The following is a 15,188-nucleotide window of genomic DNA, read 5'->3' on the forward strand; positions in this document are numbered from 1 at the left end:
GCACTGCTGGGTGTGGCCCCAAAACAAGACTAAAAAGATAATGATCACTTGGATTCCTTCACTCATCGATTCATTCATTCTCCAAAGTGCTAATTTTAGGGGACAGCTGGTGGAGTGGTTCCTGTCAGCTCAAGGCCAGTGTGAGATGTCACAGGGACAGGACACCCTTGGGGACATCAAACACACACACACACATACAGTTACACATGCACAATACACTCACACATATAGACACATGAACATATAATCACACACATACACATACATACTCATACACTCACATACACCCAAACACACAAACACACATACATACACACATACAACATTCACACAGTCATTCACAAATATACACACTCACAGACACACACATACAGTCATACACACTCACACAAACACACATGCATACACACATACAACATTCACACAGTCACTCACACATATACACACTCACAGACACATATAGTCATACACACACTCATACGCATGTACACCCACACACATTCACTCACACCCACACACATGTATACACTCACACACATGCATTCACACACCCTCAGACATGCATACACTCACACACACGTGCATACACTCACACACACACTCACACATATATGCACTCACACACACATACACACTCTCACTCCCCTACTCTAACCAGGCAAACCACGTACTCCTATGAACCTACACGCATGACTTGGGGTGACAGAGGAAACGTGAGTCATAGAGAAAAACCTCAGACTCCACAACAGGTGCCAACCCCACGTGCACATCAGGTTCGACCGGAACCCGCCTCTGTGCTCTAGTTGTTTCTCCTGTGGATTCATAGTGAATGAGTTTGAAGTAAACCACATTCTCCGACGACCAGCCCAGTGGGAACTCGCTGTGGAGGCGAAAGGAAGCCGCACACCAAGAACTGGTGCTTAGGGAGCTGCTAGCTGGGTCCCCCAGGGAAGAGATTTAACCCTTCCCAGACACATAAGCCCCAGACTCACACAGGGTCGCGCACCTCCCATTTCTGGGATCAGCAGTGAGCAGTTTCAAGTCTTCTAAAATTAGTTAAAGTAAAAGAGAAATAATGGGTGTGAAAATGCAAGGGTTAGGTGTGTGGGGAAATGTCTAATTGAGGGTTGTACGTTTTTTGTAACTCGCGAAGAATAAATATTTTGAAGAGTAACACGGAAGGTGGCACTTCTTAAAGAAATCAGATGGTTATTATGAGCCCCAGGAAGAGCGGTGGAAAGCGAATGGAAAAAGAACAATAAAAGAAAGGGATAATGGAATAATAAACAGGTTGACGGGAGAATAATGATAATTAGCGGTAATAAAGGATACAGTTAAATTTTAATTAAATTTAAAGCAGAGGAAGGAAATCCTGAAAAGCCAAAAGACTCGACTATATAAGAATTCTCCATTGCTAGGGACAAACACCCAGTCCTCTCTATTTTCCAAGAACATCACTGGCCTAAAAGGCGGGCAGGGAGAGGAAACTGCCCCGCCCCACGCAAAAGCACCAAGAGATCAAGCAAGCCAGTTGGGGGCTATTCCTCACTCACTATCTCAGTCCAGAAAAAGACCTTTTCAGGGTGCTCAGGATCCCCAAAATGGGCACTTCCCCGCTACCGCTGGCTGGCACATGAATGTCCATCCGGGGCCAAGAGGAGGCGGAAACATGAGCTCACGGATTTGCTTAGAGAGAAACATGGCTTCCAAGTACACCCCAAGAGGGCCATCGCTCATCAAGGCCCCAAGGAGTGGGGGACAGGGAAGGCATTCCAGGAACTGCGCTGGGGCTGGCAGAGGTGATGGTGGGGGAAGAGGCAGGTGGGCAAGCAGTGACACCCCAGAAATGTGCATTGGAGACGGCGAGATTTAGTGTGGCTATTTCCCAAGCTCGGACGTGAGTCAGCTGAGCCTGGACTATCTGGAGAGAGGGGGGGGGAGAGAGAGAGAGACAGAGACAGAGACAGAGAGAGACAGAGAGAGAGACAGAGAGTGTAGGGGGTTAGTCTGAGCCCCCATTAAGCAGCTCTGGAGCCTCATGCTTCCTTCTGAGGTTGGACCCAGCAGAGCCTGGAGCTGCTGGCTATGCCCGGCCCGGGATTCTGGGTCTCTGAAACGCATACTCCCAGGCTGGAGATTGAGCACTGGCCCCGGGCAGCCTGTGCCCTCCCCAGCGGTCCCTGCACACAGGCTGCCAACCCGAGTTCACCTTCAGGATTGCTTCCCTATCCTCTTGGCGCGACCCGCACTGCCCGCGTGGTGGGGGGATCCTAACGGCCCCTCCTAACCAGAAGAGGGTCTTGCTTCTTTGGGTCTGTTTTGGGGCCACTCCCAAGGATGCTGGGGACTGCGATTCTTGGTGGTACTCGGGGGCTCTTGCAGTGCTGGAGAGCAGACCTGGGGTTCCAGTCTGAGTGAGGCACATGTGTCCCCGCCCCGGTTTCTTGATTTTGTTTGGGGGACCTCACCTGGTGGTGTTCAGGGCTTACTCTTGGCTCTGGCGAGACCAGTCCTGGCAAGGCCCGGGGGACCCACCGGGGTGCAAGAAATCTAGCCCGTGTCAGCTGCATGCAAGGCCAGCACTGCCCCCTGCACCATCTCCAGCCTCATTCAGGGCCCATCTCAAGCAGGAAGTTCTTGGTTTCCTGGGTATCTGCTCTCTTAAGAGGGGCTGTGGGGTTCTCGAACAGTCCAGCAGCTGTGTCTGAGGGATCCCAAGAGGGAAGAAGCCACTGGGGTCCACTCCTGCCCCATGGACCTGTGTCACTCCTGTCCTGTGACTCACCCCTCCACACCCATCAGCCTCTCCCTGCCACCTAGCACCCTTGACCTTGCTGTGGGTGTTCAGCACTCCGCTGGCCTCCGTTTCCTCTTTGGTGGGAACGCCCCTTCCATCAGAAATAATTCTCGCAGTGATTCAGAAAAAATAACAACAATAAAAGAAATAAAACAAAACAAAAGTAGCCAGTAAGAGAGTACAGCAGGCAGGGGCTGCAGATCCTGATCCAATCCCCGGTCCCCCACGATTCCCTGATTCCTGCCGGAAGTGATCCCTGACCAAAGATCCAGGAGTCAGCCCTGAGCACAGCTGGCTAGGGCCCCTGATCTCCCGCCCCCCCCACCCCCGCCTAAAATAGATAAATAAAACAAAACCGATTTGCCACTGTGGGTGTGAGCACCAGTTCTCAGTCAAACCCTGTCCCCAGGCCAAGAACCCCAGAAATATCACTGTATATACACATGCGTACACATAACGCATGCATAGGCGTGCACACCCACCCACCCACGCACACATATACCCCCCACACACGTGTGCACACACATCCAAGTGTGTACGTCTCTGCGTGGGCATGCTGCACTTGGAAATACCTGGCCCGCTGAGTCAGTGCCGGCTGACAGGTCGCCCTGCCTTTTTTACGGCTTTATTGACATCTAAGTCACACGCCATAAAACTCCTGGCACAAGGGGGCAAAGTGCAGAGACGTTTATGATGGACAGGACAGGAAGATGGGGAACATGAGCTTCCCCTTGGGTTCGGCCGCATCTGTGTCCCCTCTTGTCTTTTCCTGGGGGCCAGGGGTCTGGTCCCCGAGCCGGCCAGGTGTGATCCCTGAGCACTGCCAGGTATGGGTGGGCCCCCTGCAACAAAACAGCCAAGAGCATCCAGAGAGCGACTTCAGTCAGGAAACGAAAAAGCTGCAGGAAGAAGGACAATTTCCCTTCCCTCTGGGTTTGCTGTCATGAAGACTGGGGCGGGCACCCAAGCATGGCTGAGACCGTCCGCACACACACACGGTGCAGGGCTCACACTCTCAAGGCACTCCCTACCCCAGCCGAGCTGCAATCCCGTCAGGCCATACGCCTGGTGCTGCATTTGAAGCAAAAGGGTTCATTACTCCAGTTCAGAACATGGCACGGAGTACCCCACAGGCCTGGCACGAGATGGGACACAGCAGGAAGAGACCAGGAAATTCCACCAGAAATACCCATACTGGGCTCTCAGCTATTATTCATTTATTTACGTTTTGTTTGGGGGCCACACCCGGCAGTGCTCAGGAACTCCTCCCAGCTACTCTGGGCTGGGCTCCCGGGACTGCGGGCTGCAAGACGAAACCGAGGCCTATGCTCCAGCCCACTGAGCCCTCTCTCTGCCCAGCAGTCTTGAAGTCATCAGGTTTCTGGGCTGGAGTGATGGTGGCACGGTTATGGTGTCAGCCTTGCAGGAGGTGGGGCCCGTCTGGGCTCCAGACCTGCCAGGAGAGATCCCTGAGCACAGACCTAGGAGGAAGTCCTGAGCACTATGACCCAACAACACCCCCATCCCCCAAAAAACCCCAACAAAGAGAATGATTCGGTTTTGAAGAGACAGCAGCAGACAGTCTCTTCAGAATTAATTCCCAAGCCAAGTCTCTAAAGAATTTGAATTCAGAGAGGGTTCTGACATTAAGACACAATTGTCAACGCGCATCTTGGAAAACGAGAGACAGTTCAGGAGTTCTGCCATTCGTCCTGCACACATCCAGTCCTGGTTCCAACCCCAGCACTGCACAGAGTCCCCGGCACTGCTGGGAGTGAACCCTGAACACTGCCAGTGCCCCCCACCAAGCACCAACCCTCCGAAGTTAACAGAGGTCACTTATTAAGAAAAGCACTGTAAATCAAATGGAACAAGTTCCGTGAGATACTTTAGGGAAACCCTTTTGGCCGGCTGAGAGATGGCGCAAGTACAGGAGTGCCCGTCAGAAAGACCTAACTCACACCCCGTCTCCACCCACCCGTCGGGACTGTGCCGGCACCCGGGAGGGCTGGCGTGTGCGAACTCTGGGTGCCCGGGAAGATCAAAGGGGTGCACCTAAGCCAGGGGAAGGCACCCGCTCTACCAGTTTCCAAGATTTGTCATTAAGTTATGGTAATGAGGAGTGTGAGTTCAGCACAGGGAAAGGCAGCAACCACCCACAGGAAGGAGGAGCGGGTCACACGTGAGGGAGAGGTTCTCTGACAGGCGCCGGTCACAGACGAGATGCCAGGGCCTCGGTCCTCAGCCACCAGCGCCTGCTGGCGGACACAGTGGGACTATCCACCCTGCCCCCCCCCCCCAACCTCACTCATAGATAACATTGGGATGAAAGATTCAAACACAGGGACCTTCAACGCTCTGCCTAAAGATTTAAGGGAGAACGATGGAGAAACTTGGGGCAGAAGGGAGGTCTTCTAGGGGTTGCCGGGATAAGACAGCAGGGAGGGCACTTGCTTGGCATGTGGCCAACCCAGGTTTGATCCCTGGTTCCCCACAGGTTCCCCTGAGCCTGCCAGAAGTGATCCCTAAGCAAAGAGCCAGCTGGGAGAATGCCCTGAGCACTGCCAGGTATGGCCGGGAAATGAGAGAGAGAGAGAGAGAGAGAGAGAGAGAGAGAGAATATTGATCCGACATAGAGGGAAAAAAATAAAGATTCCAACAGTCCTCCTATAATGAGGGTAAAACAGCAAGATCCAGGAAGGGACATAATTCTGTTTAAATCCAGAAGCATCCAGAGACAACACCCGCCAGCTTTCTACAACAGTCTTATCCAGAAAGGACCAAATACCTCTCCCCAGCCCTGGTGGGGCGCTGGACTGAGGGGTACAGGAAGAACCTCAAGTGAAGGGAACAACTGACAACTGAGGGCGCCTCCTACTTGTCTAAAGAAGGTAGATTTCCAGGGAGACACGGGATTTTTTTTTTCCAGAAAAGGGATTGACAAGGTAAGTTAAGTTCAGAGACTTCTGGCTCTCTGCTCCCACTCACTCGAGCAGCCTAAAATGTGGCAGGAAAGGGAATTCGGGTGGTGAGCATCAGATCACACCTGGCAGTGCTCAGGAGTTACTCATGGCTCTGTGCTCAGGGGTCACTTCTGGATGAATAGCACTGGGGGCTGGCCCAGTGCCTGGCAGGTGCCTTAGCCTATGCTCATTCTGTCCAGCCCAAGAAGGGGGTTTTGACAGGCACCAAGCCCCCAGATAGAGGCGCTCCTAGTTCCTGGAGAGAAGGTGATACTGGTTCCCCATGCCTGGTCCACGGCAGTGTCTGGGCCCATGGCTGCCATGGATGAGATGGAAGACGCAGGACTCAAGGTCAACACAGGGTCAAACCAGGGATCAGACGCTGAGGGGGTGCCCAAGGGAAGGCCTGAAGATCACTCCCCATGACAGAGTTGCCGAGGCCGGGAGTCACCCCAGCCCTGCCCAGCCCTGCCCAGCCTTTCCGCCCCACCCAGAGGGACGCCCAGCTGAAAGATTCCAATGGACCATCTCGGGGCCACCCACCCGCAGGACCGGAGAAGCGAGCCTCTCGCTAATGACGTCTTTGAACGGGCCCAAACTACGTGAGTCAGGAATGTTTAAAGAGAACACGGCCTTCTCAGGATGGGCCCGGAGAGCAGCGCGGGCCCCCGTCCCACCCCCGATGCTTTCTGACCTCGGATGCCAACGGGATGGAGGCGAAGGCTGGCCCTGGAGCGGGCAAAGCCAGCGAAGGCTTCTCACTAGACTCAGGGCCAAGGCTGCCGATTGCTGGGTTGGTGTCTGAAATCGCTGCCACAGTCGAGGGCGTCAAACACACCAGTATGGCAAGCATGGCGGCAAGCGGCCCAGATCAAAGCAGCAGGATCAGAGGGAAACTGAGGCCTATGACTCCAGGAAGGATCTGGAAAGGGTGGGTCAGAGGAGGGACACAGACGCGGGCAGAGCTCCCTTCTGGCACCTTCTAAGCCCCTTTCATCTGTTGGCTCGCGTGGTCCGTTTGCTCTCGGCGCAGGACGCACTCTGAGGCGTTTCCAGCGTCAGCACTGAGCTCTCTGTTTCATCTCAGAATGACCACGCAGGGCCGAGGAGACAGCGCCAAGGCAGGGGCATGTCCCTGGCATACGTGAGGCCCCGAGTTGGATCCCCAGCGCTGGTGGGGTGACCTTCCCAAACCCCAGAACAGCCAGGGCTAAGCAAAGAATCATCTGGCCTGGCTGGCCAAGTGGAGTCCAGCTTCTCTGGGAACTGATGGGAGCCCCCACCCCACCACAGTCTTTAAAAATTAGAGACAGGAGGCTCAAAGGGCAGGGGGGTGGTTTACATGAGGGTTCAATCCTGGGCACCACCTGGTCCCTTGAGCAATGTCAGAAGCACCCCCCAAGAACCACCTGAAGTAACCCCCAAACCAACATATATACATATACATACATACCTCTCTCTATATATAGAGAGAGAGAAAGAGAGAAAGAGAGATAGAGAGAGATATATATGAGAGTCTCATATATATATGAGAGACTATATATAGAGAGAGAGGGAGAGAGAAAGCACAAAGGGCACACACACACACACACACACACACACACACACACACGTATCCCTAGATACAAGAAAGTACCAGGGGAAATCTCTCTCCCCTTCTGGAAAACCATTTTTGCTTCCAGAAGAGTTAAAGTAGGGCCCTGTGGGGCCAAAGCGATAGGACAGCGGCCAGGGCTGTCCTTGCCTCCCATGCAGCCAACCTAGATTCAATCCCTGGGACCCTATAGGGCTCTCCAAGCCACCAGGAGTGAGCCCTAAGCACCGAGTCAGGAGTAAGCCCTGAGCACTGCCAGGTATGGCTCCAAAATAAAGAAAAAATATCTATTTAATATCACAGTGTGGAAACACAAAATAAACCATCTGATTTGCTAGCACCTAGGTTGTTTGAAAAGCTGCTCTGGGATCCTTATTCTATACTTGTTACGAATCTTCAGTACACAAAAGAAAAGGGAGGAAGGGAGGGCATTTGCCTTGCACACAGACAACCCAGGTTCGATCCCCGGTATCCCGTTGGGTTCCCCAAGCTCCACCAGGAGTGATTCCTGAGTGTAGAGCCCTGAGCACCACCGGGGTGACCCCAAAACAAAAACACACAAAAGCTCAAAACCTAAAATCACTTGTTGGGGTCTGGGTCTCCGGAGAATCGGTTTGATATGAAGCTACTTTAGAAACAAAAGCCAAAGCTTGACTTTTTTTCTGGCAGCCCTGTACTCCTTATAAAACTCATTTTCTATCCCAAAGAACAAAAGCAAGGGACTGAGAGAGGGGGGTCCCGGGAGCGGGGCCTGAGAGAGGGAGCTGGGGAAATGGGGGCCGGGGAGAGGGGGCAGTGCAGGCTTCATATGCGGGACCCCCACACCCCATCTTCAGCACTGCATGTCCCCCTAAACACAAACACCACCAGGAGAAAACCCCAGACCCCCGAGCACCACTGGGTGTGACCCCTAAACAGCATGGGTGTCGAGGGGACAGCTCAAATGGCCAGAGCAAAGGCACATAGGACCTAAATTGGATCCCACCACTGCATGGACCCCCCGGGAGGTCACAGCTCGTGGCTCATAAATCGCCCCCCAGAAAGCTGGGACTGCTCACAGAGAGCTCGACAGCAGTCCCTTCTAGAAAGTCCAGCGACGCCGATGACTTCCGGCTGGAAAGACATTCACTTCCAAGTTCATGGGTTAGGACAGGCAGCAGCGGCTAGAAAGAGGAAGCCCCAGGCCACAGCCCAACCAGGCCACCCAGAGCACCGGCTGGACGGTGCTGCCCCCATGTGGCCGCTGAGCTGCACTGAGGCCAGGCCAGCCATCCTGGAGAAATAAAAGATACAGCTGGGGGGGGGGGGGGGGGGGGGGAGCGGGGGCGTAGGATGCAGACTCCAAGGGCTGGAGTGAGGCTTTGCATGGAGGAACCGCAGGTCCAAACCCCAGCACGACACGGTTCCCCGAGCACTGTTGACGTGTCCCTCCCCACCCCCATAAGAGAATCCCACGGGGGGCTGGGGAGTTAAGTCAGAGGTCTGTGCCTCCCCCACCAAGCCTCGCAGTCCATCTCTGCAGAGCTCCAAGACCCCCCCACAACCCACACAGACCCAACAGAATGGGGGAGGCTTCATCTCCGAAGCCCCCCACACCTTGGCTGCAGGACCGGGCTGCCCAGGTGCGGTTCTCGAGGCAGCTCTCAGTGCGGGCGCTGGCTGGGGGTGGTGGAGGGAGTAGGTAGAAGAGCACCCAGGTACAGAGCGGGGGGTGTGCGAGGCGGAAGTGGGGGCAGAGGGCCCCGGGCTGGCCTGGCTCTGGGCGCACAGCCTGATGGGCTCAGAGAAGAGCTGCAGGAAGAGCAGCGAGACGAGGAGCGGAGGGAGCACCCTCCAGCCCAGCCCGCGAGAAGGGAGTCTCTGCCCTGAGAGAGAAGCAAAGCCAGACTCTGTGCCCGGTGCCGCTGCAGATGTGGTGGAGGCGGGAGGTTGTGTCCCCGCCAGGCCTGGACTGGCTCCTCTCAGAAGCCAAGCCTGGAAGAGCAGAGGCAGCAAAGGGCCCGGCGAGCTCATGGGAAGAGCTGGAGGGGGCCGGGGCTGGCAGAGGCCCGAAAGGCCTGAGTCTGGGCTGTGAGGTCAGCAGCAGGGGCCAGGGAGGAATTGTGAGGGGCAGCAGAGCGAGACCCCAAGCTCTGTCCCAGGTACCTCGGGGCCTCTGGGGGCTGCTGGGGGGCTCTGGAGGGTCCCAGCCACAACACCCAGAATCCCGAGCACTGCTGGGAGGCACTTCCCAAACTATTCAAACACCAACCCATTACAGACAAAGGCTGACACGGCCAGGGAGAGGGTCAGAATAGGTGCATCCAATGTTGCCAGCACCAATCAGGGTCACACCCCGCCCCCACCTTCACCACCACCACCCTGAGACCCTCACCCCTGTCTCCAGCAACCCCCATGCCACCACCAACACCCCTACCTCTACCACAGCACCACCCCCAATGCCACTCTCTCTCCAATGCCACTACTCCCTCCCCCATCACCTCCATATACCCTCATGACCACAAGCATTCTTACCTCCCCCTCGTGACTTCCAGCTCCACCAATGCCAGCTTCATCTCCACCACCAACACAGCACCATCTTAGCACCAGTATCACCATCACCATCCCCACCTCCATCTCCACCACCTCCACTGCTATCTTTACTCCACGACCATCTTCAGCTGCAGGATCTTCACCTTCCCGTTTCCACTGACGCCCCACCCCCAAACCACCCACCAATCCGACCACCATCACACTTCCAGCTCCACCAATGTCAGCATCAGTTCTTCCACCACCACCACCACTAAAATCACCTCCATGCGCCCCACTACCAACACCTTCACTCTCCGACCAACAGCACCTCCCCCAACCCAATATGACCATCTCCACACCAGGACCACTAACACCCCCAGAACTGCCACTGTGGCCTAGCCAGCGCTGCACATGCCTGGCAGTGATGCCCACACATTTGTCTGCAGAGCTTGCTCGGTTGGCACGTCTACTGTGACGCCCACACCAAGGCCGCAGGGCACACACAGGTAGAGATCATGTAATTCAGCTCCAGTGCTCAGCACAGGTGTCTGTGTTGCTCATCCATGTGTCCCGGGTTCATGGGCACAGTGGACAGGCTCACACACAGCCAGTGGGGTCCCTTGCCGGGACGTGGCACAGCCACGGCAGTGCCTGCACACCCAGGCTGTGTGCTACAGCTCTGCACACTCTGCAGCTGCTGGCCCGGAGTCTCAGGGGTCTCAGGGAGCAGAGATGACCACCACAATCATCTCAACGCCAAATCCACCAGCAAATCCAACACCAAACCTCACTACCAACACCACTACCAGCAAATCTAACACCAACACCAGCACCCCACTGCCAACACCACCCCCACCAGCTCCTTTAGCATCAACACCACCACCCCCTGCTAACACCCCCCTGGCACCCCATATGGTCCCCCAAACACCACCAGGAGTGCAAAACCATCCCGGGCTGCAAAACCAGGAGTAAGTGCTGAGCGCTGGTTTGGCCCCCAGACAAAGGAAGAATAAAGAAAGGAATCAATTCAGCAGATTTTAACCACACTCATGGAGTTCGATGTTGGGGTCCTCATGAGCGGAGCTGGGGTACAGATATGGGAGCCTGGGAGCAAACTCGGGGGTGGAGCAATCAAGGAACGTGCCCAACCACACATGGCGCTTTCTCCTGCTTGGATGGCATAATCACTTCTATCGGATCAGCCGTCACAGAACAGATCAGGACGGAGCTACGGTCAATTTTAAATCCTATTCAGTACAGTAAACAGATCCTCTGCCAGCTTTTCCTCTCTGTACAGTCTGTCCAGGCCCCAGGTCCAATGACTGAGCGACATCACTTCTGTAAGAATTATCGCTAAAATGGGGAAAATAAAAAGTGAAAAATACAGACTCTCCCCATCCCCCGATGTTTACAGCGATTGTAGGTGAGAGTTAGAGAAGCCACAGCCTCCAGAGAACTTTGGTTTAATGTTATACAACCTTGCAACCGCAACCATCAATAGAGCCAGCCAAATTCAGAGCTTTAGCACGCAAAGGGGAGAAAAAAAAACACATCAAAACACTGGCGCTTGAGTCCTGCCACAAAACCTCAGCATAAAGAAAATTCAAGAATTTCATTGTGGCCTTCAAAGTCTCTCTTCTAAACAAGGTCAATACAATTGATCAGAAAGGCCAGGGAAGGGAGCCATATCCCTTCCAAAACATCAACAAATGGGCATCACGCCCATAGACCACCTGTCCCCGTGGCTGGGCAAAATGTCATCGGGGACACAAATCAGTCTGAATCGAACATTGCCACCAGGGTGAGGTTCTGCCAAGGAGACATGCGCTACACTCCTTCCTGGTCTACCAGGAAGCTGGATGCAGGGGTCCTCACATTGTCATGGGGGGTTGTTTCCTGTGGCCTATCCAGAGACCCCCCTAAGCATCCCTGGAAATAAATCTTTGCAGTGGACCATCCTCTCTGCCCCCTGTTACCTGTGAAAAGTCACAGGCTCCAGTGGCTGGGGACCACATGGTACATCAGCCCCCGCTTCAGAACAATACGGCTGGAGGCGTTGTGCCAGGCCATGTTCAAGTTCTCAGGAGAACTGCATCTTCTTGACCACACTCAGTGCTGATGAGCCTGAAGACACAGGCTGACAGCAACTCACACGAGATGGATGTGGGTTCACACACACGCTGGATTAGGGACCCCTGCCAGTGCCAAATTCCTGAGAGTGTCGGAGTCATTTCCACTCCCCATGAATCCTGCTTCCCATCAGGGGGAAAAATATGTGGATTTGCCATTTTCTAAGACATTGGCATTAATCCTATACTGAAGTTCAGTCTTTTAACTGAGGAATAACTGACAGAGGGCCGTGATATCAGTCTCAAGTGTACACCATTACGATCTACATTTGCAAACACTGCCAAACATCACCACTGTAAGTCTAGCAGCCCCACAAAAATGACACATATCCCCTCAGGGATAGGAAGTACAAAGAGGCACCCCTTGGCAACTTGGCACACACCACGTTATTATACCCCAGCCACTGCCACTCATTTGCTTTTGGTTGTGGAGTTTAGGCCACATTTCTTTATCTTGGTTTTTTGACCCGCATTCTGAACCATCCATTAGAAACAGCTCATGCAGAGACTGGGAAGAAAACATTCTTTTAGCGGCTCGAGCGATAGTATAGCGGGGAGGGCACTTGCCTTGCACATAGCCAAGTCGGGTTTGATTCCCAGAATCCCATTTGGGTACCCCCAGCACTTCCAGGAGTCATTCCTGAGTGCAGAGCCAGGAGTCAGCCCTAGAACCACTGGGCGTGACTCCCAAACAACATTTTTAAAAAGATAAAAGAAAAGAAACTGTGCTCGTAGGCACCCATTGGAGAAATGGGCTCTGACCAAAAAGAGATGCTCTTTCTCTGTCCTCAAACAAGTCTCCTGGATGTGCCCAACAATGACAAAAGAAGCAAAGGTCTGCTCGGTCTTTGAAAGGAACAGGAAAACCCCGACAGCACTGGGCAGGCAAGGAGCGTGCGGCTTACCGTGAGTTCACAGAAGTCGATACTATCCAGGCTCTTGCTCCGGTGTAAGCGCCCTTTAATGCGTCGTAAGGAAGGTTTGCCCTGGCTCACACCAGAAGTAGCACCATGAGGATTTTCAGAGGATGGCGTGACCCTAGAAAGGGAGAGGAAATTGTCAAGTGGTGTCTGGGGGGGGGGGCGCAGTGTCCTGTGAGCATCCACGAAAGGGCAGCTGGAGAAATGCCATTATTCCTGGGGCCAGAGCCTAGGACAACAGAGAGGGCATTTGCCTGGCACTCAACCGACCAGGGTTTGATCCCCAGCATCCTATAGAGTCCCCAGAGCACTTCCAGGAGTCATTCCTGAGTGCAGAGACAGGAGTAAGCCCTGAGCATCGCTGGATATGGCCCAAAAATGAAAAAGAAAACAGAAAGCCATCATTCTTAAAATGTCCTCAATGTTTTTTTGTTTTGTTTTACTTTTTTGATCACACCCAGCAATACTCAAGGTTTACTCCTGGATCTGCATTCAGGAATCACTCCTGACAATGCTTGGGGGACCCTATGGGATGCCGGGGATTGAACCCGGGTCAACAGTGTGCAAGGGAAATACCCTCCCCGCTGTACTATTGCTCTGGTCCCCAAATGTCCTCAATTCTGGGGCCAGACCAATAGGATGCTGGCCTTGCATGCAACTGACCTGGGTTCCACACCCGGCATCCATAGAGTCCCCTGAGTCAAGCCAGGAGTGATCCCTGAGAGTCAAACGTCAGCACAGAGCACTGCCAGGTGCCTTCCCTCCAAACAAACAACAGAAAAAGAGTCATCACTTCTGGGCTTCAGCCAAGGGTAACGGCAGAGCTGCAGCTGGCCACATACCCACTTCCCAAGTCCTTCTTAGCCACGCAGTGGTTCAGAAACGGCTCTTGTTAGAGCCCTGATAATCCAACTTTTGGATTCACTAAAAGTGGAGGGGGGTGTGGGAGAGTTAGCCTCGCTCTCCACCTGTTTTCCAGGGAATAGGTCTGTCCAGATGATGTTGGGCAGCATGAAACAGATCTAAAATTAACAGGACTACCTGACCCAGCAAACTCAACAAGAAGGAAAGTTGAAAATCATCTGGCTTCTAGAGCAGATGGATTCTATCCTCAGGCAGAGCGCACACTAGGGTCAGACACCACTTGGCACCGCCCCATGCTCATGCATAGACACACACTCAAGATATGGGTTTTCTCTCTAGGGGTGCCACAGTGCTGGGGAGGGCACGGGTGCCTCTACTCCAAGCATGACCTCAGACTTTCTGAGTCACATTTTGGAGTAAGGTGCTCGGAAACATGGGATTATCTATATTAAATTACTATCCTCGAATGACAAAGATGACCAAGAAAGAAATTTGTAAGAAAGGCTTGTGAAAATCAGCTGTCTTATTGTAAGCTTAAAAATGGGGACGCTTGTCCATCTTTATGACCCACTTCCTTTGTTACAGATCGAAAATGTCTGAAAGGGATAAAAATCGGTCTCTTGTTATTTACAGAAGAATGCACACAGTGGACGATTAGCAAAACCGGTTTAATTTTATGTAAGAATAAAGATCATCGAGGCCGGAGTGATAGTCCAGCGGGGAGGGCTCTTTCCTTGCACGCAGCCAAACCCTGGTTCGATCCCTAGTACCATCTATGGTCCCCCAGCACCACCAGGAGTAACCCCTGAGCATCGCCTGGTGCGGCTCCCCCTAAGCCCCCCTAAAATAGAGGACATAAGGGGGAGCAAATCAAGAATTGTAAAGCCATAACTTCCGTTTCCTCCTGCACTCTATTCTGGTCTGGTCTGATCCCGTCTGGCCTTGCTGTCAGATTACAGCAGAAGGAAAAAATGCAAACCATGTGGAATTCTTCCTAATTTGGGGGCATCAGATAGAACAAAACACCCCCGTTTCGCCTGTTTTTCAAACCCCAAAAAACAAAATTCTACAGACAGGAAGGATCGTTTCTATACACTCGATTTTAGATATGACAAGGGGCCAGCAAATGTATCGGCCTAATTCCAATCCCCTCTGGACTCCAGGCCTCGGGGATGCTCCAAGGGCGGAGGTCCAGGCTCTGCATGGGGGAGCCCCTGAGCACCACCAGGGGTGCACACTCCCCCCAAAAACCCCTAATGTCCTACTAACCCCCATGATGGAATGAACTACAAAAGAAGAATCATAAATAAACCAAGGGGAGTCAACCCCCTCACCCACACCTCCTCCTTCATCATGGGTCACTGGCTTCTCATCCTGGCTGTGGACAGTCCCTCGGCTGAGGGCATTAAA

General features: G+C 53.5%; 1 protein-coding gene across 11 annotated transcripts in view; it reads right to left on the reverse strand.

Moving 5' to 3' along the window:
• TJP1 (tight junction protein 1) overlaps positions 1 to 15,188 on the reverse strand; it is a 162,465-nt gene that overhangs the window by 139,602 nt on the left and 7,675 nt on the right. For all 11 annotated transcript variants that reach the window (XM_056124450.1, XM_056124449.1, XM_056124447.1 and 8 more), the window contains exon 2: positions 12,900 to 13,032. In XM_056124450.1, the coding sequence (XP_055980425.1) occupies positions 12,900 to 13,032 (133 nt within the window). The remainder of the gene's footprint in view (positions 1 to 12,899; positions 13,033 to 15,188) is intronic.

This window comes from Sorex fumeus, unplaced genomic scaffold, assembly GCF_029834395.1.
Source record: "Sorex fumeus unplaced genomic scaffold, SorFum_2.1 ptg000051l, whole genome shotgun sequence".
In the NCBI taxonomy this organism is placed as follows: Eukaryota; Metazoa; Chordata; class Mammalia; order Eulipotyphla; family Soricidae; genus Sorex; species Sorex fumeus.